Below are 27,873 nucleotides of genomic sequence, written 5' to 3'. Positions count from 1 at the left end.
CTGAGCTCTCTCAACAGCTAGAGCGACACATTCTCCCTTCAGTAGCGAGGACCCCGGCACTTCTTTACTCCACCTCATTCTCCGAGTAGCCTGCACAGGTTTCCCCCAAGTTCTGAGGGCTAAATTTAAGGGCTTAGACTTACTGACAAATAATCCTTTAAGCCTTTCATTTTCAGCCGTACACTAAACAAATAATTTCTGATTTTAATGTTAGCGAGTCAGAAGTCTAGTGAGGAAAAAATTAAAAAGGATGCGGGAAAATAATAGAAGTTATTTCTTTCTAATCAGTTAATGCACATGAACTAGCTCCATTCTCCTCTCTTGAGATGTTTTTTTGACAATAACCGCTCCCCTCCCCCACCATTTTTTTCCTGGGGGGAAAATCTCAGAAGGTATTTCTAGAGAGTTCCTCCTTGTTAGGCTTCATTCATAGAGCTGAGTGTGAGAACTGAGACGTGTAGGAGGCTCCCCTTTGGGTATATAGAACGAGAAGGCCAGAGCTAGTGAGTAAAAGTACTGATTTCTGTCTTTTCTTATTTGATTCTGAAGTGACTACAAGTGGCCTTCAGGACTGATGCATGGAAGGTCAGGCAGTCTCACTGGTTGCCTAGTAAGCTGCTTCTCTATTTCCAGCACCAAAGCCTTGTGGCCTCTTCTATAAAATGGGAATGATTATCTCCAGCATGACAGGGCTATTGTAAGGCTCAAAAATCTTGCACATGAAACTCTGAACCCAATGGCCAGCGCAAATAGGTATCCAATGGGAATAGTTGTTATTAACTATTAAGTAGATTATGTTCTCAATTTTTTTGTAGTGGATGTTATAAACATTCTGAATGTGAAAAAATGAATATGTTATTCATCCCAGCAGATATGTATTTAGGATGTTCTAGATGGACGGTAAGGTGTGAGGGGCTATGGGGACGGTCATAGTGAAAAACGCAATTCTGCCCCCAATCCATCAGTCTTATTGACTAAATATGGAGGTGTGTTTACATTTCCTGTTTTTTCAAGTAGGTAGTTGTGAGATTGCAAACAACTCCCTTAATGCACCTGGACCCCAGTCTGCTGTGAGAAGAGAATGTACTAGACTCTGAGGTAGAAAAGGAGCGGAGCAGAACTCACTACCCAGGCTCTGGTTTAGAAACATGGCCCCGTAACTCTACTTGAGGCCTAAACTGAATGAGACAGTTCAGATTCCTGGCTGAATTTGGGGGAGATATTTCTTTTTATTATCACAAAGGGATTCCCCTTGTGTGATAATAAGCTTTGAATGTAAGCTTTCATTTCTCTATAATTGTGGAAAGACCAGGTTGACCATCGCTACATGTATGCTATGGAATATTTTCTCCCTTTCATGGCAAACTATTAAAAGCAAGTTGATGGAATGATAGAACATATTTAAATATATTCAAAAGAAAAACTCATTATTGGAAATACCTTGTAGGATTTGATCCAGCAGGTCTGCTGACTGTGCTTTGGGGGAAATGCTCTCCTTCTAGTTCCATTTTTACTTCCACATGGCTTATCTTGGACATGGCCTGGCACATCATGGGCACTCAACACGTGCAAGCCAACTTTATAATCAACTATACTGTGGTCTAGGTTGGCTTATTCTTAAATAGCCTACAACTTTATGAAAACAAAAGCTCCTCATTTCAATTTAACAAAGCCTTATTGAGCATGGCAGCATGGCGAAGCATCAGAATTCTAAATGCGACAAACCAATACCTCCAGAGGGTCCCAGCATCACTGAACCAAAATGCATTTGCCACATGTTATTTGGAAAAGCATGCCTAGGGCCAGCTTATTTAGCCAAAGAAGGATTTAGAATAGACAATAAATGATACCTGGAAAACCATAACTATTGTTGAGAATGGCTGGAAATCAGTATTTAGTAAGTTTGGGCAGAGGGTTCTTCTATAAGAAGTGGACAGTATGTTAACATTAGATAATGCAAATCAGGGTTATTATTGGGAAAAAGGAAATGTTAACACACAACTATCAATACACATTTAATAAGGGAAGATATAATGAAAGTTTCAGATAAATGTTAGGATATATTTTAGTGGACAGAAGAATTATATGCTGAACTGTTTTTTCCAAAATAAGGAGAGATCATCTCAATGATTCTCTTCTCTTGCAGTAATAGTGTCATTCTCTCTACTGAACTAATATCAATATTTAGCCATATCTATTTTCAAACGGCAAAACTGCCTAGTTTGTGTATTTCCCCTTTTCATTTTCTCTTTGCAGACCACTATTTAGAGGAGAATCAAGGGCAATGGAATACTTGAAATGAGAGTGATATTAAAGCATTTGACTACCAGCATAGAAATAGCTTTTCATAAATAAAACCATAAAGTTGAAAAATATGATTCTCTAAGTAAACCAAATTATACATTATAAAACTGCTTATCAGTTCATTGAACTGTTCAAACGCTTTCTAAACCATTTAGTAATTTAAAAACCTGATATTCCCTTTTGTTTGATGTATGCTATGGACTGAATATTTGTGTCCCCTCAAAATTCATGTGTTGAAATCTAATCCCCTATGTGATGGTATTAGGAGGTGGGGCCTTTGCGAGGTGATAGGTCATGAGGGTGGAGCCCTCATAGAATGGGATTAGTGCTTTATAAGAGAAACCCCAGAGAGCTCTCTCACCCCTCCATCATGTGAGGATACAACAAGACAGTTTTCTATGAACTAGGAAGCGGCACCTAGATCTTAAACTTCCCAGTCTCCAGAATTGTGAGAAATAAGCTTCTGTTGTTTATAACCCATCCAGTCTAGAGCATTCTCTTACTGTAGCCCGAACAGAATAAGACAACGTGTCTGCCAGGGGTTAACAGAGGGAGCTGCACTGAACTTTTCCAATGATTTCTCCCATTGTATCTCCAGTGTTTAGCACTTTGTTGTAGCTAGAGGAAAACTGTGAAATGCCTCTCTTTCATGTCCAGATAGCACTTGGCTATCAACCCTTCCCTCATGGTTTGGGTCTGTGGAGTTGGCCCCTCAGCCCCAATCACTGCTGGCAGTGGCTGGGTGCTCCAGTCAGCCTTACTGTCACCTCTGCATCTGTCTTTGTCTGCCTAGTGGCTGCCTGTGGTCCAGCAATGCTCCAGTGTCCCTGCCACTGAGAAATATCATTAGGCGACAAAGTTTCAATAAAAAGATAATGTTTGTATACTAGCCAGTATTGATACATTTCAATATGTTAACACCCAGTAGAACTATACTGGTGCATACAAGCTGAATATCTGCCTTGCCTGGGAATAGAAATTAATCCACACTTCTCAAAATCTTAGAAGTGACTTAGTCCAGCCTGGGAGTGCTGTAAACATGAATGCGGAGAATAAGAAGGGCTTTGCACAATGTCGCTGGGAGCACAGCTGCATCTCCCCCACGCAGTCCAGCTCATTCCTTGGGCTGTGTCGCCTAATTCACTTGAATAGGAATGTTTTGAGCCAGAATCTGCAGGCTGCCATTCTAAATAGAGGAGGGGGATGGGCAAAGAAGGTAGAAAATCCAGGAAGCGAACAAACAGTTAAGAAACTGGTGGGATTCTTTCTCTTTTATCTGACACTGTGTCTGTTGACAAGAGAAAACCAAAAGTGTGGAACTTGCCAGATAAGGACCCAAACATCCTTTAGGTTGCCAACATGAGTATCATTCTTTTTGTTGCCAGTGTCCTATATACATTAAGTATCCACCACTTTTCAAAAACAATCCCATACATCAGGCAGACTCCAAAGGCAATGTTTGCACTGCCGTCCCTACAGTTGCTTAAGGAAAAAGCAGTTTCTGTTGCCCTAGATAGGCAGTGCTTTAGGCTGCAGTTTGAGAAATTAAATGTTCAAGGCCTTTGGCACTTCCAGTTCTATTTGGAAAAGGACACAGACCTGGCATTTGGAAAGCATTTGCTCTCCGTTAAACTTACCGAACCTTGACAAACCAGAGGGGCCAAGAATTAGTCTGCCACTGGCCAAGGCTGGGCCTTCCAAAACCGATAACGGCAATGAAAACAATAACACTGCCATTTATAATCTTCAACGGCATTCTGCCAACTTTTAACCCAAAAGGACCTCATAATCTTCAAAGAATCTCAAGATTTGTTTTACAGAAAAACAAGAAAACGTTTGATCAAAATCTCCTTTCTTGCTGTTTTTTGCCCAGAATTGCCTTCAGCCACAGAAGCAAGTGTGACTGTGTCTCCAGCTCACTGTCACTCTCTGTTGGGGTAAATTTACTATGGTGACATTCGAGGAATGGAGAGGACACAGGAAGAGTGAGTGATCTTTAGGTCAGAAGTGCTCCACTGGCCAAGCATCAAGTTTAACTCCCTAAACTATTAACATAGTGTAGTTAATGCCAACCTGGTGCCTTTGGGCTTGACAGCATCTAACCTCCATTCATTAGTACAAACAACCATATTTACTGGAGCAGGGATTTTCCTGTTCCTGGCCTAAGGTAAGTCATGATGCACAAAACATTTGATCTGCTCTAGCAATGGATGCCATCAACTGGGTTGTCTGGTTCTGTACTTGGGAACAGAAAATGGGATTTAGAGAGTTTGGAAACCAAGTATAGACTTCTTCACTTCTAATTCTATGCTTTTACTAACTAATCAACGTGGTCCACATTGGATGACAGTTCAAATCATGTCCCATTTTTTGGGTGTCAAAATTTCACTCCCATCCTTGACATATATAGCACTAAGTACCACCACAATAATCGCTCTTTAAGTGAATCAACTCCCACTATAAAACTTGCAAGACATGAAGCAACAATAAGTGTCAACTATGGGAACTGACTGAAGGCAGGCTGGGAAGACAAGTGAAAGCCAAATATCCCTTAACCTCGGTGAAGCCATTTCACCCTCTAACACTAATCAAGGCTGCTCAAGAACTTGTCAGCCATAGGTGTACACGTTCCCTCTGTCTTGTATACCTCAAGATGGGAAACAAAGTTGAAGAGAAACAGCAAAAAGCAGATAGATAAAGGAAAAAAAAGTGGACAATCACCCACTAAATAATAGAGCTTCCTGGGCCAGGAATCACCTTGGCAAATCCTACCTCAGAGACTCCAATTCTTCAAGTGAGGCTTGCCAACCATGTGTCCCAGTTGCCCACAAATAACACCCTTGCAGTGGAAATCCCAGCTGTATACATTCTGCTCTCCTACCGGTGCTTCATTTTTTCCGAACTTTTTCTTCCCTCCATGTGGTTGCCCAAACCAATTCATGTGCTTATTGGCATGTTATGAAACATGGAAACAATTAGAGACCACATTCTGGGGCAGAAGAATGACTCGCTGCAGAATCAATGAACTCTGCAGAACTTGAGAGGACTTGGCAAAAAAGATGGAAACTGTGGAATAAAACCCACTAACCGTACCTCATGTCACACAGTATACAAGGCTTTAACCTGATCTGTGCATTTTCAGGCAGCAATCAAACTTTACCTTCAAAATCTCTAGTTTTTACCTTTATATATATATATATATATATATATATATATTTTTTTTTTTTTTTTCTAATGAAACTCAAAGAAAATATTCAACTTACACATTTTCTCTTCAGGGTTGATAAGTGGTGAACGTACAACCGTGGAAACAGTCTCCTGATTTAAGTTTGGGATTCTTTCAAGGCCACATTTGAGGGAGAGTGATGGCATTTGAAAAATCAAAGAACTTAAGTTTTCAAATGGCCACCTTAAGCCCTAAGCCATACCTCACACTTGTAAAGGGCTTCTTTAGCCCTCCAAACGCTAAAAATGGTCAATTCTCTAACAAAAGACCAGTGAAATGTCTAACACATGCTAATGAACCCAGTATCCTTTTGCTTGAGTGAACTCTTCTAACTCAGCAAAGGTTACAAGCCCTGCTGCTGTATCAACCACAGAGAGATGGTGAGAGTGAGCCTTGGTACAGTAGAGGGTGGGAAACACAGGCGGTAGGTTTTAAAGGGAGAGTTCCCAAGCATCACCAAGTAGAAAAGAATGAGGAAGGAGAATGAAAAACCGAACCAGAAGGAAATGCGGTTATCAAGAATATATTATATTTAGTGATAATTATTACTACATGGAACTCGTGTTGACATTACTCACTATTTTCATACTGTATTGCTTCAAGATATGTGAAAGTAGCAGCCAGAATGTTCTATTGTGGTCTTTTTGCAGACTGATTAACACATTCCCTGTGTCAGGGTCTCCATTCTGGAGATGCTGTCAAAGGCAAGTGCAAAAGAACCCCACGTTCTGAGCTACGTTCTCCCCTTGACTAGGATGCATGGTTGTGCCATCCTGGGAACAGTGGGCACATTTCGCCACGTGCAGTGACTCTGAGTTTGGTTAGGATTCATTGTCAACCACAGAGAAACAAACTCATTTCATTTGGGAACACAAATTGAATTATTTGGAAGCCAGCTTTAGGGGAGACTAAAGTTATGATGGTAAAGCCTCCAACTTCTCTATCTCAACCAAAAAATAATAGTGTAGACTCACTAAGCCACCCTGTCACGTTCCTTGTCTCAGGCAATACCCACAATAACCCTTTCATGTAATCCAAAAAGGAGAAAGGAGACTTTGAGGGTCCCGCAGCTTGCTCAATGTCTCAGAGCTAGTAGGCACTAAAGTCGGGATCTAAACACAGACATTTGACTGCAAGGCACCCCTACTTGGAACTATGTCAGGTAGCTTCCTCTAGTGGTGGTGTCCCCAGGGAGTTCTGTGTAATAGCATGCTGTCTTCTCTTCCCTTTCCTTTTCCTTTCTCTTTCCCACTCCAGTTAACAGGTATTCCTGCCTACTTGTAATACACAAAAGTGTTTATGCGCACGCGCGCGCGCGCACACACACACACACACACACACACACACACACACACCTCTTTTTTTTTTTACCTCTTTTTTACAACAAGCCAAGGGGATGAATATTATTTCAGGAACCTGAGCCTTCATCAAAATAATGAAATTTTAAGCTTCAGCCCTTGGAGAGGTGATTTGTTTAAACTACCTGGACCTCCTCTCTTTATAAGAGGGACTACGGACAGTTTCTAAGTAAATCCAGGCTAGTTCATATGTCTACTTTGAAGTTGGCTGCTGGGAATTGAGAACTCATTGAGTCCCCAGGTCAGCCCACATAACTCACAAAGTTCCCCAAGTATGGAGCTGTATATTTCAGCAACAACTAACCACTATTTATAACACTGTTTTTATAGCAAAATTTAATCTATGTTCTTGTTTTGAGAATCCAGGAATGCCTTCCGCTTCCTCCCTGGAACTTTGGGGGAAAGAGCAAGTGGACAGGGGAAAGGTGGGGTGGTAGGATGTGAGGCAGGGAGATGAAGAGGGGATGAGATAATTTGGAGGACCAGGGCTTTGTTAGCTCTCTCTAGGGCATTTGGTCCCTTATTCTCAAGTGTTCTAGACTGGAGAACAAAGGGCTTTTTGGGCCTTGGGGGTCAGGGTTCATTTGTATGATTAGGTTGATGATGGTTGAGATTTCTAAATATTGGCTTACGCAGGTCATCATAAGTTTGGGTATTGGCTGAACCACCTCAGAATAAAAATCACAAGACAGCACTTTACTTGGCCTCCTCAGGTCATTTAACAAAGGAGAAAGCTAACTTGCAAGAGCAAAGTGTAATTAATGAAGAGAGCAAACAGAGGCTCATTTAGTAACTTCCAAATAAGTTTCTCTGTCTGAGGTGGGGAAAAAAAGGTAGCCTGCAACATAAAGATAAACTGTAGGTATTTAAGTCACAATGCCTTCCGCCAAGAATTGCTCATTACCATCAGATGTTGCACTGGCAGTGGGGCCAGTTAGAACTAATTTTATTATTAGAAGCAATTAGGGAGAAAAGGGGCAGAATTCCATTTGGTTATTTCAAAACAAGTTTCTGTGCATGGCTTAATGAAGGCCTGCAGTGTCAAGATAAAAATGTGTGTTTAACTGAAAACAGCTTTTGCAAATGACTGCTTGTTACCAGCCGGTATCTCCAGGCGGAACAGTCCGAGTAGCTTGGATTTACTTGTGCGCTGTAATATAACAGTTCAGCTGTCTCTGCTTCACAGTAGTGTTAACAGACAGTATGTCCTGGTGGGTAAGCACAGATGTTGTGGAGACAGGCTGTCTTCAATACCTCACTCTGACCTTGATAACTGAATGAGCTTAGGTGACCTTCTGGAATGTCCTGGCCTTACTCATATATAAAGTGGAAATCACAGAAGTGTTTATCTCATGGGTTGTTGTAAAATATCAATGTATCCAATACATGTTAGGCATTGTTAGAATGATTAACGATTATATCCAATAATTATTTGGGTGGGGGATTGTTTTTAAAGCAAGGGCTTGCTAGATAGGGGTTACCCTGAGTGCAAGTCAATAATGGATCTATTTACATCCATTTTGAATGGCATTTGCATGTAAAGTATAACACAGAGACGTCTTCGCAGCCATCAAAGTTTTTATCTAAATTCTTTTCAGACAATATTTCAATATTTCTGTAGAATTCACATTTTGAAAAGACCTGATTGCTTTTTAGGTTTGCTAAACAAGTTGTGTACTATATCTATTGATTTCCCAGCTTTAAGGTAACAGCTGGGACTTTTTATATTTTCCTAAGTCTGAGCTTTTCCCTTATTAATCTCCTGAGCAGCTTACAACTCCTCTCTCATATACATACTGGGGCTAAGAGAAACTGCCATGTATTGAGCTTAGGAGAACATTAAAAAAATCTCAGCTGTCACACAACAAATGGGGAGTTGGGCTTTGGCTTCCTTCTAAATATCCTTTTTGATAGTACTGTGACCCCAGTGAATGAGCCCTCTACTGGTGGTTTCAGACTCTGCCCTGAAGGCCGCATACAGTGAGAGTATGTGCTGTCTGTCTTCAGTGATTTGTCAGAGACTTACTTGTTCCTTAAATTCTCAAGGTTACAGATTGATTTTCATCAGATGGCTACGATATTCACTTGGCATATTCACTTGGGAATATGGCATCCTGCTTACCCATTATGTTCTCGTTTTGCAAATCAAGAGCATTTAACTAATGTGCCGTGCTCCATAATATTGGACCCATATGATGAATAAAACTCCTTTCTTGGACCTTACTAAGCAATGACTCCATTATTAAAATCTATTCATTTTGGAGAAGGCTAAACTAACAAAATGCCCTCTACACATTTATGTGTTTTCTCAGCAGTGTATTAACCAACATCATTTTTTTGGCTGCCCTGACTTAATTTATGCTGATTTGAATAATTTTTAAAAAGAGCCTCTTTCACAGAATTTTAGATTTTGCACTGCAGATTATGAGAAAGAAAAAGTTGAAAATATTGGGAAGTACATATGGTGGGATTCTCCCCCAAAGTCTGTGTGTTCTTGTTCAATGTGGATTTTACAAAGATGTCCAAGTTAATATTTATTTTTTCTAACCAAGTTGTCTACTTCTTTGAGTGCTATTTTTTTTTCTTTTAGTGATCACACACATCGTAACATGAGAGAATTTCCTTTTTGAAAGATTCAAAAGAATGTTAAAGAATGGTTTAATCTAAGCTGTTGATGCTCATTCACAATTAGTGTCTATTACAAAATCAAAGCTTAAAGACAGGTTAGATTCTGACCAGAATAAAATATGCAATGCAGGAACTATCTGAGGGAAGATTTTAAAAGGAAGAAGGTAGATATTCATCCTTACCCTGGATCGTTCTTCTAGTTTTGTCATCATAACAACTGTGGCACTCCGTTGTTCCCATATCATTCTCCAAAAGTCCCCAAATGTTTCAGGGAGAGATCCCTGTGTTGCAATATAGGCATTTTGTTTCCTATAGCCATCTATGTAGTTAGCATTCACATAGTCACTTCCTGGGATTCCTGTAAAACAAGGAGTGTTATTCAATGAGGTGAACATGTCACAAGAGGAAACAGCCTGGGACATGCCCTAATGACAATGTTATATTAAGAGGAGTCACACTATATTAAAGTTTGGGTTTTAAACAAGATTAAAAATAGGTCTCATTGGGACCATTACGTTAGAGTAATGCAATGTTTGTATTTATAATGTGACAAGGTGGACTCCAAAGAAAGAAAAACACAACCGATTGTCCATAGAATGCCTTTTCTCTCACACGCTGTCTGTCTTCTCAATTGCATCAGCAAAATATAGCTTGCAAAGGAGGATAAACAATTATCTGGTCACTTTCCTCACTCATTCTCTTCGTTCCCAGACAAAAACCAACTAAAATAATGCCTGAGCCTGAAAATGCAATATAGGGTGGAACATGTCATAACAGTGAAAAATTCTTTCCAGATTTAGCTAAGAGGGAGTTCATATATAAACTCTTTTAATCCTCACAACAACTCTGTGAAGTTCTGTCATGATCTTCCTTTCACAGAGGTGGAAACCGAGGTGCACTGAGCTTGCTGACGTTGCTGGAGTCTGGTTTAATTATAGGCAGGCAGTCTGCTACATCTGTGTCTTAACCTCTGTAGGGTACTGCTTCTCGTTTAAACCTCAACGGGTTGTTTTATCACATGAATCTCTCCTTGGGTTATGACAACTGCCTCCTAATTGGTTGTCCCGCTTCTGTTTTGTCCTTTGCAGTCTGTTCTCTATCTAGTATGAGAGCAATTTTTAAAAATATATTTCAGACGCTGCAATGTCTCTTCTTCAAACCCAACAATGGCTTCCCCTTATACTTTAAATAAAATCCAAACTCTCAACAATGGCTACAAAACTCTGTACTTCTCCAGACTCATCTTGTCCCACTTACTTCCTCGCTTTCTAAACTCTAGACGCTGGCCTGTTTCTAGATGCTGGCTTTGTTAGAAAACATTGCTAGCTTAGTACCATCCCACATCCTACAACACTCTCTGCCTCGTTCCCATCGGAAAACACTCAGCCTCCATCTCAGCATGCCTGCCCTTGATACCCTGGGACCTAAGAACCCTCTTGGCAACTCTTTATATGACTTATTACACGTTGAAATTACATATTTAGTTGTTTGTTAACTTGCTTATTGCTTGTTTTATGTGCCTCTAGACCACATCTCTTTTATTCACCTTTGCTATCTCTAGTGACAAAAAGAGCAAATTATGTGCCTTCGTTCCAACATTTAATAAGTAGCAGAGCTGTAATGTAATACAGATATTCTGATTAAAAGTCTAATATTCCTTCAGCACAACACCTTTAAAAGGGGTATAGGGAAGTTTGAGTTTCTTTCAAGAAGAGTGGCTGGAATGATTAAGGAAATCAAAGCTATTCCTTATGAGAAAGGAATATATATTATAACCTGGCAAAAAGATAGGGGTTGGAGATAAGAGCTGCCCATAAGTGTCTGAAGAGAGCTTGAGGTTTACTATGTTGAGACCCAAGTCTTTCAGTTCTGAAGGATGTAACTAAAGAGAGGTGAATTTCATCTCCAGCATAATAAAAGTCAGAATCAAAGGGGATAGATTTCCTCCAGAGGTAACGAGTTGCCTATCCCTGAAGGGGAACAAACACTTTACAGAGAGGTAGCAATAGAACCTGTACATGGTCCCTTCTTACTTTGGGAAAATATTAGTCTTGGAGTTATTAAAAAAAAAAAGAATATTTTCTTTATAATGGAACATATGTTCCCAAGCTAAGATTACTCTGTTTCACTGATTGCCACTTGCAATTACTTTGACTGCTTTTCTGATTCCAGTTGTAAAACTGATCCTCTCAAGAAAAAGTAATGAAAGTCAGATGGAAAATGCTGGGCTCCAAGATGAACACATGGATATGGAATACCACCAGCATTAGTGAAAAGCCTTTTGAGCAAAAACTGAAATGCACGGTTGGTTGTAACATTATTCATCTATTATAGCTACTCAAGAAGCAGTTGGGGTTCTGGCAGCCCTTTGTTGATAAAGATCCTATTCCTCCCTGACACCAAATTACTGTAGATTCAAAGGACAGTTTAAATAAAATCCTCAGATTACAACCGCTGGGGAAGCATGCACATCTACATGTCCACAGGATTTGGTTCTGAGCCACCAATGAGTCTATTTTATAATACAGGAAAAGCCCACTTTAAATAATTTAATTTAGCAGTTAACATTAAAGAATTGATAGAAAGAATTCTGGCTAAGGGCCTCACTCCGCTACCAAAATACAGAAAACTTTTTTCCAAGAAAACTCAAAAATGGAGAAATCTGGTTTAATGACTCAGAAAATGCATCAGCTGGGCACTATGCCATTTTCCCCTCATCAAGGATGGTAACAAATGTGTCTGAACAATGCATCTGAGGGCAGAGGAGGTGGGTGTGAGACTCACATCTAAAGGAGGGGAATCAGACCTATCCTATATTCTGGCATAAATTTTAATCAGTTATTATGTAATGAATTGTTTTTTGACATATTGCTCAAGTTGGAACAATAAGTCGTTATATTTTAGGGGGAATAGGTTGATACCGAATAATGGTTGCATTTTCCAGGGATAAAAATACAAAAATTCTGCCTGAAAGCTATTAGGCACCTGGGATCCATACTGTATCACCAAATACTTTAAGAATTTGGGACTTGATATTCTGGAAAGAAGAGAATTGAAAACAATAATTCAATACCTAGGAGAGCTCATTGTTAGGCTGAAATTTATATCCTGAAAATAGTATGAGGCTCCTCTTCTATTTTGACACTTGTCTATAAGGAGGTAGTACCTGGAATAAAAGCCTCCTGGCAAATCCCTTTACACACTCTGGCAAAAAGACACTTCCAGTAAGTTCTCTCATATGTCTTTTGCAATGTGGAGATGTGAGAGATGGCTGTGTTCTCTAGAAGCTCTAAGGCCTAATGTGTCCTATATTCATACAACCCAACATAACAAGCTGTGTAGAAAGAGGAATGAGAAAAGATCTGAGAAATGGTGGTGGCTTGCCCTTCTAAAAAATATTAACCCCATATTGGAATCTAAAATTAAAGATCAGTGTATTTCAGGTAGATGAGACCTCAACTTTCAATGCGAAATATTTAGAACAATTTTTCAATCAACCCCAATGGAAAAAAAAAAAAATACTATGCTGGCTTTCCACTAATGCAACACTAATCAGCATGCACTACTGATCCAAGAGAAGCGTGTGAGAATTAATTGAATTCTTCTGGGGCTATGATGAATAGAAATCTAAGTTAAAATGCAGAACTGAAAGAATATAGGATTACTATAAATTAGCTGATTGCTTTTATTTCTTGGAGTCAAGGAGACTTTTGTCCAAAACTATGGTAATGGTGCCTTGCCTTTTTTTTTTTTTTTTTTTTGAGGGGCAGGAGTTATTAAAATAACAAGATCATAAAAAAGATGTCTGAAGCTCATCATAGGCAAAATCTTAGGATTGGCCCTGCTGTAGGATTGTCTCTTGGACAGTTGGTCTTAATGTCATTGTCCAAAAAAACCAGCTTAGATCTAAAACTTGCTCTTCCTAGGCATCCATGGCTTTACTTCATTTATAAAAGTAAGTTTTCATGATTTCCTATGTATTGTTTCATGTGTATTCTCCAATTAATAAGTCATGTAAACAGTTCCGACACCAATAATAATTGTTTATCATTCTAATCTTATAAGTGAGAATGCTGAGGCTAGATCCTGACTTTATATTGTACCCCACAATATTCCCCATTCCTGTGTTATAGTCTATTTCATCAGTTAATGGACTGTTATTTCTTGTGGTGCTTAAAATTATTACTTACATGCTTTATACTGGGTCTTTGTGTTTTGGGCAGACTAAGAGCTATAAAACTCAAGCCTTTAACAGATATTGTGATGAGGTGAATGATTGGTAGAACTGTGCTTCTGTGCTCTTCATGCACAGCAAGCCATAGCAAACAGCTTATTCAAACAGGGATGGGTCAGGTTTAGGCTTTCATTTTATTCACTGGGAATTGCCAGTTACAGCTTTCAGTGGAAAAATTAGCCTGGACATGAACTTTGGGCTCCCCTGTTTTTCTGTCTGAAAAACTTTGAGAATTTATCATGAGTTCAACATGCAGGGGTAATGCCATTTTTCTTCATTTAAGCATGGGATTAACACTTTAGGGCTTCATAATAACGTTCCCCTGTGTGTTTGAATATTAACAAAAGGAGAGGAATCCTCGGAAAGATAAAGCTACTAGGTTTGAAAGAATATTCGTGATGAATAATTAACTCATACTGAGAAATGCTTTAAAACCTCGAAAGCATGTTGAAATGTCAAAGAATACACTGTCTGAGCTGTTTTGTCATGACTGGGTTAAAATAAGTTTTTATTTCCCCTTGTTAATTTTATGAGAACTAATTGGGTCATGTGGGTCCAGTTAAAAAAAATAAACAACTTGCTTTGCATTAGCTTTTTCAGGTCAGCAGCTAATTTGATTTGAAAAGATTTCTCTTGTCGAGAGGTGTTTATAATTATAAAAATTTAATAATGAAGGCCTTACGCTCTGATGTTAAGTGAAAAAAGCAGGACCCAAAATAGTACATGAATTATTTTATTGATGTGAAATTAAGTAATCGTAAGGGGGTAAGTGTGTACTTTTGTGTCACTCCACACTGGAGGGTAAGTCATATGTGCCTCTTGGAACAATACAAAGCACATGCTAAGGCTTTAGAGAAATTGACCAGGAAACCAGAACTCCAGTCTAGGGCAGCATGCTGGTAGGTTGCTCTTTGACATTTGGGCAGTCCGTTCAACTTGTCCAGACCTCTGATTGCTTATCTGCTAAACAACGTGTGTTGGACAAATTGATTCCCTCAAGTCCCTTTGAGTTCTAAAATAAGATGTCTCTCTGTGGTATTCTTAACCTTCTTGGATTCAGAAATCTCTGTGAAGTTATTTTAAGATAAATAGAGGCTTTGTGGCTCTCAGATTAGGTAGGAACATGCTCTGATGATCGTTCAAGCTGATTCCTATTGCTTCTACCTCTGATGAGATGCTGAGATGAGATTTTTTTGGTGTGATTGATACTTCAAACCTTGATTAGAACCTGGTGGGGTAAAAAATAAACAAATTCAAAAACAAGAGGAGGGGGTAGGACTAGGCTAGTACGCAGTCTATTCAGAAAAAGCAGCTTTCCTTGAATTGTGGAGGCGAGAATGAGTAAGAGGCAGCATTAGAGGGAAGGCAGAATGCCATCCAGGGCTCCAGAAGACAAACTACTACAGCATTACAGAGCTGGAGATAGACCTCCAGCTCACTGGCTGACTCTGTTCCAACTTGCAGTGTGGCATCAAAACTCCAGCACTTTTGTTTCCTTTCACTCTGCAAACCCTTTGTAAAGTTTGTGTTAAAAAGAAATTGTTTTCTTGGTAAGCCAGTTTATTCCCTGTTGTAAGATGGAAGTACGCAGGATCCACTAGAGCACAAAAGCTATCTTTTATTTAGTAAATAGCACCTCCACCACTTCAATACACAAATAAAAACTCCAACAACAACGAATTGCCAGTTAAGACCTAGATTGTAATTTTTACAACTCACAATGCAGAAAAAATTGTTTACTTTGTTTGCTGACACTGGCAAAACTAGAGAACAGAAAACAGAAAGATGAAATCCAATAATAACCTCCTAGTAAATTTATTTGATTTCAAGGGACACAGGCCTTCTTTCTCCTTCACTTCCACCATGGCAGCCACCCACAGCTGCATCAGAACTAGCAAAACGAAGGGTTCTCTTCGCAACATACCAGAAAAAACAAACGCTTCTTGCAAAGGCACAGTGTATTATCAGCCAAAGTCCCCCCAGATGTGACTGCAGTTTGGCAAATGACCCTCCATGTTTCTACCGTATGCAGGACGATTTTTTTTAGAAGCGTGTGTTGCTCTGTGGGCACTGCAGCTCATCACCACAATGAGTTAGTGGAATGGATACCTTTCAAAGAGTTTGTGAACCCAGCCTCCACCCTCTCAATGTGCTATGTCCTCCGTTCTCTGGTTTTCTATTCCTCAGCACTGCTGAGGAGGCTGGGTTATGAGAGTGGCTACAGAGAAGGATGTGGGCGATTGGCTTGTCTTTGAATGCATTCGAAGATTAGCTACACGTGTTGGGGACTTATCAGCACTTGTGACAGAGGGAACTGATTTCTGGTTAGGGGGCACTTTGCCCTGAAATATAAAGCAGACTTTGGGCCACTGAAGCATGCCTGTTCAGCCAAGTCACAGAGTTTTGGTCTACTTAGCTTATGTTAATAAGGATGCAATTATTGTAGGGCTTTATTCAGCAATGAAGTAGTCAAAATGAAATGCAGAGTATGACGACAGGAGCTCTGTCTGTAGGAAACTCTCAGAGCCCCAGTCCCCTCATATATATATCTTAAACTACGAGCAGCACTTTCATAACCTCCTTACCCAAAACCCCTGTGAGAGTCAAATGAGTCAATGCATTTGAAATCTCTAAAATAGCAGTGGATACTAGTTATTCTCATGATCGACGTGATAAACAGAAATGAAATAAGCCTAGTCATTCCTAAATACTCTACCGACAAAAAGTAATTCCAAATCTGGAAGACCCCTTCCTGATTCCTATATTAAAAAAAATTAACGGAGAGGACAAAAATAATTATTTTTTAACTTCCCAACCATGTACTACCTGCACCTGTATTCTAAAAACAGAGCCATTCCGCAGATGACTTAGGTTTCTCTGCAGCATCAGAGTAATGAAGTGTAGATTCATTAGCACAATCTGCATAGATGTACAATACAAATGAAAAGAAAATCCCAATAACTGAACTAAAGAAAATGGAGATAAAAAGAAACTCATAGAGCTTTCTGAGTCCCTCTTTGATTAGCTTCCTGGGAACAAGAGTAAAGGAAAAAACCAACACAACTAGCCATCCCTTAAAAATGCTTTTTTTCTTTTCTAGGTAAGAAGCACCACAGGTGCAGGCTGAGGTAGGAGCTGGGGAATAACAGATCCCCACACCACTTGCTCTGCTGCATGCAGGAGAGAGATGCCATTTAAATAGAGAGTGGCATGGACATATATACACTACCAAATGTAAAATAGATAGCTAGTGGGAAGCAGCTGCATAACACAGGGAGATCAGCTCGGTGCTTTGTGACCACCTAGAGGGGTGGGATAGGGAGGGTGGGAGGGAGGGAGACGCAAGAGGGAGGAGATATGGGGATATATGTATACGTATAGCTGATTCACTTTGTTATACAGCAGAAATTAACTCACCATTGTAAAGCAATTATACTCCAATAAAGATGTTAAAAAAAAAAAAGAATTAATTTGAAAACTGAAAGACTGAAAATGTTAGAGAAATTGAGCTAACCCAGTGCTTGATGTTCTGAACAATGTGAGAAAAATGAACTCAACCAATAATGGGATGAGATTTAGCCTTGTTTTTTGTTTTTTTTTAAGATGAGGCGTGTATTCTAACCAACTTCCTTCAGTAGTTTAAATAGAATTTCAAGAGCAAAATAAAACAAACACCAGGTGCCCACAGATTAGTCATTAGTGTCTGGGACTGGGGGAGAGAGGAAAGAGAGAGAGAATGAGAGAGAGAATGAACCAAGAGGGAGGAAAAGGAATCATACTTATTGAGTCAATGTGGGAAATATCATGACAGCTATTCTTTACTGAGGAAAACAATTTTAATTCTTTAATGTTAGTGCTTCATATGGAACATTTATATTCACTATAATATAATCAAACGCTTATTAGAAAATGTTGGCTAGATGGTATTAACTGATTTTCCTGTGTTTGTTTTTGTTTGTTTTTACTTATTGAAAATATATCTGGTTATTAGATATGGCCTGTTAAAAAAAAAAAAAGATAACTCACAGCATGGATAAGATGTGAAACTGGAGAATGTTACCATGTGCTGACCGCTGTTTTAAACAAATCGGTAGAGATTTACCTTTGAACATTATACAGAAGAAGCTAAGACAGGACTTAAGCGTAGAGCACAAGTGTGGTGGCAGATGGCAAACCGATAGTACAGGGGAATATCAGTAGTTTCTTCTCTTTACTTTTTAAATTTAGATTTATCTTAGGGGCAGTGATTCTGTGAGCTGCTTCCTCATTTTAAAGGTGCTAAATTGCGCATCTCACAGATAATGAAGTTGTTGTAACATCATCTATATTATTTACAGTTGGAGTTGTCTTGAGTTGCTCCTATTATATAAATCAAACAGCAGATGATACATTTTGGATTTCCATTTAAAAGAACACATTCTTCCTCTTGTTGAAATTTGTAATGCTATTATAGGTCTCGTTTCCACGTATCAAGCACCAATATTTTCTTTTGCTTCACAGAGTGCTGCAAATATATGCAGCTTTCTCATTTGGATATTATTAATTTTTCCATAGATCATATACAAAAGAAATTCCATCTGTGGATAAAAGGATCTATCAATAGTAGTAATAAAATTCATAACAGCAATGATAACTTTAATAGTTCCCAATATTTATTAGGTATTTTCTTTGTGCCAAACATTCATCTAAAGGCTTTACATGTATTAATTCATTAAATCCTCCTAATAATTCTAGGAAGTAGGTATTACTATTAATTCTGTTGCACAGATGAGGAAACCAAGGCACAGTAACTTGTCCAAATAATCTCTTCAGAAGCAAGATGATTTAATAGGAAAGTAGTTCTTGAAAAATACACAGGCCCTTGTATGAAGGTACCTCTTCATTATAGAGATGAAGTGAATAAACATATTTATGGTTTGAAGCTAAATATATTCCCCCAAAACTAGAAAAAAATAAAACAAACCCATATTTTACTAAGCTGCCTTTATCAGATTAACAAGCACTGGTGTTAAAAAATGCATATGGCATGAGCGCTTTACTCTTGTCATTTCTAACTCTTTAGATAAAACCATTTAAACCTGGTGCAGTAGGAGAGACACATACCAGCCAATAATTCTATTTGAGTAAACCCTCTGGATTAAATGCGTGGGTTTTTTTTTTTTCCCTCAAAGAGTAATCTCTTAATGTCCAAGATTTAATATTTATCTATGATCCCTGGATTTAGAATCAACCTTCAGAATTTTCGGAATAGCAGGAAGGATCTTATACATTCTCATTTTAGGAAGAACCAGAACAAAAGACACTAAGTCAGGGGCCCCTAAACTGGAGAATGGGCTTGCAAAGAGATTGTGTGTCTGTGAACTCTATGATATTAGTATACAGATAAAGTGTGTAGGTGCCTTTTCTTTGCAAATGGGATTTAAAATGTTCATCAGATTCTCAAAAGGAACCAGCTCCCCCCAAAGGGTTAACTGAACTAAGTTACATGCCCAAGGTCACACAGCTGCTAAAACTGGGATTTAGTTTCTGTCTTCTTATTTCATATTCTTCCTAAGATACCTCAAAAAGTAATATTAAACAAATAAAAAAATCCACCTGAAAGCCACGTATATATCGCTTATTCTTTGGAAAAATTCACTTTGACAGAAGTCTAAGAACACAGTTGAAGACCTCTGGCTCTAAGATTTCTATCATAAGTGTTTCACAATGTATATTTCAAAATTCCTAGACAGTCATCCCAGCCAAAAAGGCAGTTTTTGAATTAGGTTGATATGTATAGGCTCGGCCATTATGATTCAAAGGTGGCTACAGTCTTAAGTGACCTATTGGAAAGAAGAGGCTTCTTGAGTCCAACTGACTCATATGTTAAAATTTTGGCTCTGCCAGTAACTAGCTAATGATTATAAACAAGTTACTTGACTTTTTAAAGTTTAACAGTTTCCTTGTCTATTAAATTGGGTGATAACAACTAGCTTTTGAGGTTGTTCTGAACACTATAAATAACAACTATACATGATTTTATACTCTGTATATAAAATCTATGACATGATGCCCAACACATGGTAAATACCAAGACAGTCATGTCTATCATAACGTCTTGTCTTTGTTGTCGAATTTAAAAGGAGGGTTTTTTTAAATTTTGCCTCTATATTAGGCCTGGCCAAACGATTTTAAAAATTCCATGTCAACATGACTTTTAAAGTGAAAATGTTAATTATAATCCTACTAATAGAATATAGTACTGGCAGCAGTGAAGAGTAATTCTATTTTACAAAAAATAAACAAAAACAAAACTTTTTTTTTATCTAGGACTGTAATAGTTAGATTGAATTTTTGATAGTTACAAGGCAGTACAATTAATAATCTACCACTAATTGATATTCCTGAGTTTATAAGAAGTTGAAGATACATAAAAAGATATTTGAGCTAAGTAGATCACCTGTGAGGGACAGATGTAACATTCTGCAATTGTAGGACTCTGATGCATTTGGGTTACTGATGATTCCCCCTTTTGTGTCACTGCCTCAGAAAAGTTAGGCCATAAAGAGGGAAATGAAATATTTAATATGAAGTTTGTGTTATCCATGATACCAAATGATAAAATGGACTTTTTAGGTAAAAAGGCAAGGCTGGGTGTTCGGATCCATGCTAAGCTACTTAGTTCCAGTCACATCCTGTATCAGTAGGAAAGCAGTGTGAGTGATGTGGGCCTATGGAAGCCTGGATCGAGGAATCAGAAGAGCTCAATTCTAATTTAAGCTATATTAATTGTTCACCTTTTACACTGAGAGAGTCAGGGCTGATTCTCTGTTTGAGCTCCAGTGAGTACAGTAAATAAGCTCCAGTGAGTACAGTTGTGAGTACAGTAAATAAGATAGTTGATATGAAAACTACATAGAGCTGACTCTTAGAGAACTCAAAAGTAAAAGATATTAGCACTGGGGAAATTGATACTCAGAAAAGTCAAGGTTACATAACTACTTAGTGACAGAGCTGTGACCCAAACTTGCTTTTCATCTTTTGGTTTGTCCATTTCACTTTTCGTACTTTAATAAAAGTATACTTTCTGGACAACTTTGGCATCTATAAGATTAAGCATATTATTTTATATTATTTTATTCACATATAAATATTAGTTTCCATTTAGTCTTCTTTGACAATATTTATCTTAAATCATTAAAATAAATCCCATCATCTCTTTTTTTCAGGAATTACTATTTTCTCTTAAGAACTGCTTAAACATGTTGGGATCCCAACAGTAACTGCATTGGTCAAAAATTCAATTGTATTTTCATACTGCTTACTCTCTAATTCAACAATTGTGAGCATTTTGTAATTAGGACTCTCTTGAATTTATTCTGCATTTTCCCCAGCATACATAAAATAATTGTAATTCGGAAACACGTCATGAAGTGTCACTATTTTCAAGGGGTTCAGTAAGCACATTGGTGCCCATACACAATTCCTGATTCTTTTAAGTTTTTCCCCTGTCATCTTTCAGTGGAAGTATGTTAAAAGTTTTGCTCTATTAAACCAAGATAAAGACAACATGAGTCACTGTGGCAACACCCAGTTTTTTCTTTGATGTCATCAGATCACTCTGCAAAGTAATATGAAGAGAGTGATCAGAGCCACTGAGAGAAGAGCAACAACAAAAACGCCCCAAATAAAACACTCAACCACAGTCATGTAAGTTATCACCACGGGTAGAACCCAAAACAAGCACGTTACATTTCATAAATTGTGCATGAAGTCACTTAACATTTTAATATACTTTAAAAATCTGGCTCTGTGTTATCAAAGCTCCCTTTATAGGAGAAGCCTCAGTTAGTGCTTCTGTGGTTCCAGTTGCTGGTATTTTTTCTGTGCTTAAGATATAGGATGATTGCTTTTCCCCTTAAATATCTGCTGGCTAGGGCTTAGTCAAAGATAAAATGCTGTTCATGGTTGTAATCTAGATTAAAGCTCTCTGTATAGCCCATCCATAAACTTCAATTAAATGCTTCTAACCTTTTGCATAACACTTAAAATTGAAAAACTTTTGGTTTCTAGGTCACCTCTAGATTTAGGGTGTACTTGTGGGCACAGAGCTATAAAAAGGCAGGTTTTAGTCTGATTCAACTGCTTTGGCTCTTATACTGTAAAAATAGCATAGGAATGAAATGTACATAGTTTCCAACTATCATAATAAAGGTACGAGGAACATTCTTTGTCCTTCGACATACTTTACTGTTAAGATGGTGGAAAATAACAGGTTAAGGAAAATAATGACAAAGCAGGCAAAAGTACAGGGAAGTGGTAGTACTGAATGACCTAATTCTGAGTGGAAACAATGCTACAATACAGCAAAGGCAGAATGACAAGTTCTCTAGCCAAGATCATGCCAACTGGGTTCTCAACTTACATTCATTTATTTTACTTTTATAATTTACCTTGCTTCACTATTGACAAAAAAGATTTCTCTCCTCTATGTGTGACTTGGTTTAGTTTCTTATTTACTATGGATATGATTTAAGAGACTTGAGACAAGAAATTGCTACTATAGTTTTTTACATTTTAAAATGGGAAATAGGTAAAATGTAAACCCTATATGCTAATCATCCACATATACCATTTACAGTTTTTAAACAGGACCTCAAAAGAAGCAACTACCTATTTGACACTATCCCGCTTGAACTAGCATTGGTGAAACTTTGATAAAACTGATCAATTTTTTCAATATGGAAAAAAGTTAACTCCTGAACACCTAGCATCTTTAATTGGCTCAAAAAGGGATTAAGACATTTTCCAACATCAAAAGTAAAATCGATTGTGAGAATTTTACAAAATATATCTATGCCACATAATACCATTTTGAGAAAAGGGGACTGAGGTATGGACTTGCTCAAATGCCAAAATGTTGTTCTTATTCCTCCAAAATTGGAATTCAATGTGTTGTTGCCTTTGGTGCTGACTGGGAAAGCTTTTAAGCAGAGTCTCACTTTCAAATTAACTTTGGATACTAGGGAGGCAGGTAGGACTTGGTCAGAGTTATGAGATAAAGTGGTGGTCATCATAGATTTCGGAAGCAGAAAAAAGGGAAAGATACTTGAACAACTATAGATGAAAATGTTTCAACTGTAAGGTACTAAAAAGGTCTGGGTCTGAAGCTGGTATTATTTAATGTTTCATAAAACATCTGGAAGAGGGTAAGCAGTGAACTTTCAAGTATGAAAGCCACAAAGCTCTTCTGAATGCCAATGAGGATGAATGTGGTATGTGGCAGTTGGTAGTCCAGGTTAGGATTTAAGTGACATTGTAAACTACTTCTAAGGGCAAGCAATCCAATGCACTACCATGGCCATAAAAGGCTAACAAAATGCCGAGTGCTGAACATGAGCTCCTAAGTGTCTTTAATATGCCATGTGAGAAGGATTTATTATTGGAAAGGGGTGAATGGATAATACTCTCATGAATACTTCAGGGAAGCTAGGTATATTCGAGGAATAATCCTCATCTTCTAGGAGCAATCATTCCTTCTGGAATAAACTCCTTACTACTACAATTGTGAGAGAGATTACCAAGCAGTCCACAAATTAGATGAGCCAGACACTTCTAATGTGCTTAATTTTTATTAATCATCACATCACCACTCCTAACTTTTTGACTGTTCCTAGTGGTTATCCAGAGTTATTGACAAACAAACCCCTCACCATTTTTAAGTAACAGTCTATGGGCATCTTCTGAGAATCACCTGTTTATTCATAACCATCAGCAGCCATCAGTAAAATGGGCCCCTATATAAACATGAACTGCATTATGAAATCTTTCATCCAGGGTAGAAGCAAGAAGGTAATGAGGAATGCCCTCGTGTGACATGGTGTCAAGGATATTGTGTGCTCAAGGATTGGTATATTTGTATGAAAAAGAAAAAGTGAGAACACGCAGCGCCTAAATCTTGAGTAACTGTTGTCATAGATGGCTGAACACCTAGTTAAAACTATATTTTCATGCACAATTTAAACCCACGAAAATAAAGGTATAAATAACATCTGCATTTCCTTACCTTCTATTGCTGATAGGAGAACTCGGGAATGATCATATGCGATTACATTTGCATATCTGTTCTTTGGTTTGTTTACTTCCAAGTTTGAATGTTCCCATGTGAACTGCTGGCCAGGGTCAATTGACATAAAAAAAAAAACAGCACACATACATAAAATCAATACTGAATAACATCAGATTATAGGCATTTATCACGAGTGACAAACGATTTTAAAAAGAAAATTCTGAAGCTACACTTCATCAAGATGACCCTAGCTGTGAAGCTGAACACTAATATAACCCAGCATAAGATGAAATGATTAATCATAGGAAAAAGCAGTGATAGTCAACCAACACTGATTCAAATGAAAAAAGAAATCAATATAGGTGTTCTGTTAATAGTGGAAAGGCAGGTTGGTTTTTTTTTTTCACTTTTCCATTTCCTTCTCTGCTGCTGTAGTTTACAAGTTATCTTGGTTCAATATTCCTTCCAGTTCTCTAGTTCTGTGAACATTATTTATCTTGCTTACCCCTTTCCTATGTGGACCTAACCTCGTTCTTTAAGTTGACTGATCATTCACTGGATTCACTAGGCACAGGCGATTCTTTCTTCACCTGCAGGCTTACATCTTGAGGGCAACTTAAAATTTTGTCTGTTTCTCCAAAACATACTATGACCACTATCACAAGGCAATTTGTACAATTCAAACAGTTAAGAATAACAGTAAAGAAGGGAGGTCAGTTAAATCAAATAATCTTCTTAGTCAGAATATTAATTTATAATCTAATGCAGATAGGATCTAATCGCTTCTTAATTTATCATTATGTGTTATCATGTTTACAAAGTTTGCTTTTTATTCTTTATTTTAAACTTACTTTTTCTGATTTTTAATGTCTTTCCTTGATGCCTTAGTTCAACCAAAGTTGTTCAATAATCTAAAGTAAATATTTCACAGATATAAAATAATATATAAAGTTCTTTATGGTTAAAGCAGAACCATTATTTTGAGACTGAATTCAGGCTTTGATATAAAACTCTGGGGAACTTTTTAATGTCCTGCAATGTTATGGAAATCAAAATACTTTTGCTTTCATCATAGCATACTGACATTTTTTTTAAGACTTATAGTTGCATGGTATATGGAAATATGAGTTCAGTAATTATAGAAACATGATTTTCAATGATCAAAATCAAGTTTTCAGACATAATTAATGATAAATTAGGTTTATATACAGATGAAATTCTTTAAAAAGTAAAAACACTTTGTTATGTTCATAAAATTTTTAACAGTTATTTTTGATACCAGATATTTTCCACGCTTTTATGTGGCTATGTAGAACTTGAAAGTAAAATATATCCAACAGCTGTTACAATATTAAGGATGCACACATTTGTGTTAAAATGGATAGAGTTCAGCACGATAATAAAACTCACAAGTGTAAGGAGTCAAGCCTATTAACAGTCATGAATAAGCCTGCAAACATACAAAAATTCTCAGCAGTATAGATTGCAGCTTCTAATTTACTAAGGATTATAAAACCCTTTTTCCTTTGTTAGCCTATGCTAATCTGTATATAAACTAGTCAATCATTGAACAGTACTCAGCAAAATAATTATCCACGTCTTAGAGTCTAAAGAATAATGTAATTAGGGGTCTTTTAGTCTGCTTTTCCAGGGAAGCTCATCATCTCCTCTGCAGAATGTACTCCTCTCCAAGTATGCCATGAGCTAAAGGGAGTTGAAGCATTCAGATGCCTGGGTGGCAGCCCTCAAGTCAACCTTGCGCCTTCTCCACACAAAGCAGCTCCATTCAGTGACCAAGCCTGCCTTAAAAAATTCTCAGATCCGTCCCAAATCTATCATCCCCTAAATCCCAGTCCTTCAGTATCTGATGTCTGATTGGAATCCCTTCTCTAAACTCTCACTCCAATCCATTCTTCATACCAAAGTAGACATTCTAAAGCACAGCCCTGGATAGGTTAGGACCCTGTTTAAGAACTTCCACTGGCTCTGGGTGACCTTCAGCTTAAATTCTGGAGTCCTTAGCCAGCATCCTACCTAGACACCTTTAGTCGTCTTTGCATCTACAAAGGCCTCAATAAATGGTTTAACAAATGTGTTTTAAATGAATTGAACTGATGAATAACTGTTGCTGAGAAAAGTTCATAAAGAGAAATCATGGAGGAATTCCTTCTTTTAACATGGGAGTTAGAGAACAGACTTTGGAAACTGCAATGTGCAGTGCATTACTAGTTTAATACTTTAACATTCATTATCATATGGCTTAGTAATTAAGTGTGTGATCCTGAAAGTACAACTACCACTGATATTCCACTTTACACCGATGAGCATTACTGAGTACATAAGCTTCCTACACATCATTCTCTAAAATATCCCAAGAAGCTCCTAAGCTCACTGATATACAGTCATTCCTTTGGTGGAAGACCTTACTCCCTCTGATGGCCTTGTTCCTCAGGTTACGATCACTCATATATGTGTAAATGGCATGCATTTAATTAGACTAATGAAACTGCATCGACCAACTCAAAGACACTGTGAACTCATGTTCATTTCCACTCTTGCCACACATTTGCAGCCGTCTGCATGATGTATTTGATACCTACATAGAAGAGTTTAAAAACCAGTAATGGAAACATAAGCTTGTATATCACATATGTTAATATGTTTAGGCTTAAAGTGTGACCCAAGAGATAAAGACCTGCAGGTAATCAGATAATGGTAATAATAGCTGCCAGGTCATTATGCTTTACATGCAGTATCCTGTTAAATTTTCACAAATGTTATGAGGTAGGTATTGTTGTTTTCTCCATTTTGTAGACAAGGAAACTGAAGTAAAGAAAGACTAATTCAATAAATTTTACTGAGGGACTTCTCTGTAGCAGGCATTTTGGTGGTTAAGTAATTTGCTCATACAGCTACCCTCATACATTTACCTTCATACATTTACCCTCAAACCCAGGTTTGGGTGATTTCAAAGCTCACTGATGATTAACAGCTGGTAATTACTAAGCCACAGTGCTACTTCACTATCCAGAAAGCCATTGCAAAGCGAAGAAGCCCAACCTATGAAACAGACTTCAACATAACTATCCTTTATCTCATCAGTCCAAATGATATTTCTTTCCAACTGATCATCCTGTGTGTATGACCAGGCCACCCAAGATGGCTCTTCTCTTGCTCTCTGTACATCCCCTGCTCGACCACTGTCTGCTTCACCTACACCCTACTCACAGGACTGACCTTCCTACCTACTTGCCCCAGGCCCCGGCTAGTGATGGTTCTACTCTTTAGATCAGAACATCTCCACCTGATAGCTTATCAAAGGGGCGGTGAGGGGCGTGCCCCTCTGCTAGTTTCCCTGGTAACCAACAAAGACAACCTGAAGTCAATTCCCCACGTAACTGGTAACCTCCCCTCCCCCCATCACGAAGGCTGCCGCCCTGTTCTGCCCGCTGCTGTCTGCTGTCTGATCTTGGTGGGATGTCGCTCCAGGACCTCGCTTCAGACCTGTAAGCTCCCCCATTCATAAAACCACTGACGTCTCTGTCGCCGACTCCGGGCTCTTTCTTCAGTCTTGAAGCTGGGCAAGCACAGGCCTGGCAGGCCCGCGGGGGTGCAGCCCAGCAACTGGCGGAGTGGCCAGGAGACTGAGGAAACTCCCGTGAGCGCCGGGATGTCGGGAAGGAAGGACGGGGAAGGGCAAGCTGTAGGGGCCGTCCACTATCAAGTGGGGCCTGAAAGTTACGGTGTGATCCCGGGGTGGCCGTCCACTAATGTGGGACCCAAAAGTTGTGGGGATAATCCTGAAAGTTGCGGAGAAATCCCGGGGGGCCGTCCACTAGTATGCGGGGCCCGGTAGTGGCTGCCTTGATGAATGGGGGCCACCAAGAGAGTTCACAGAACTCTCACAGACACCCCAAGGCTCTTGTGGAGATATTGGCCGCCGTTACAGTGGAAAAACAGTGGCCGCAGCTCGGGCCTGGGAGTTGCTTTTTATATTAAGAAAGGCAAAGAGGCTGAGCTGACAGCTGAGGCGAAGGTTAACTTGAATGTTGATTCCTGTTCCTCTGAAAGTGAG

At 38.5% G+C, this 27,873-nt stretch overlaps 1 protein-coding gene across 36 annotated transcripts in view; it reads right to left on the bottom strand.

Moving 5' to 3' along the window:
* PTPRD (protein tyrosine phosphatase receptor type D) overlaps positions 1-27,873 on the bottom strand; it is a 2,174,486-nt gene that overhangs the window by 48,636 nt on the left and 2,097,977 nt on the right. For all 36 annotated transcript variants that reach the window (XM_036854271.1, XM_036854269.1, XM_036854273.1 and 33 more), the window contains 2 exons: positions 23,796-23,919; positions 9,699-9,874 (listed from right to left, as the gene is read on the bottom strand). In XM_036854271.1, coding sequence (XP_036710166.1) covers positions 9,699-9,874; positions 23,796-23,919 — 300 coding nt within the window. The remainder of the gene's footprint in view (positions 1-9,698; positions 9,875-23,795; positions 23,920-27,873) is intronic.

Source organism: Balaenoptera musculus, chromosome 6 (genome assembly GCF_009873245.2).
Source record: "Balaenoptera musculus isolate JJ_BM4_2016_0621 chromosome 6, mBalMus1.pri.v3, whole genome shotgun sequence".
Taxonomy (NCBI): domain Eukaryota; kingdom Metazoa; phylum Chordata; class Mammalia; order Artiodactyla; family Balaenopteridae; genus Balaenoptera; species Balaenoptera musculus.
The sequence above is the reverse complement of the archived record's forward strand: the minus strand, read 5'-3'. Positions and strand labels throughout refer to the sequence as shown.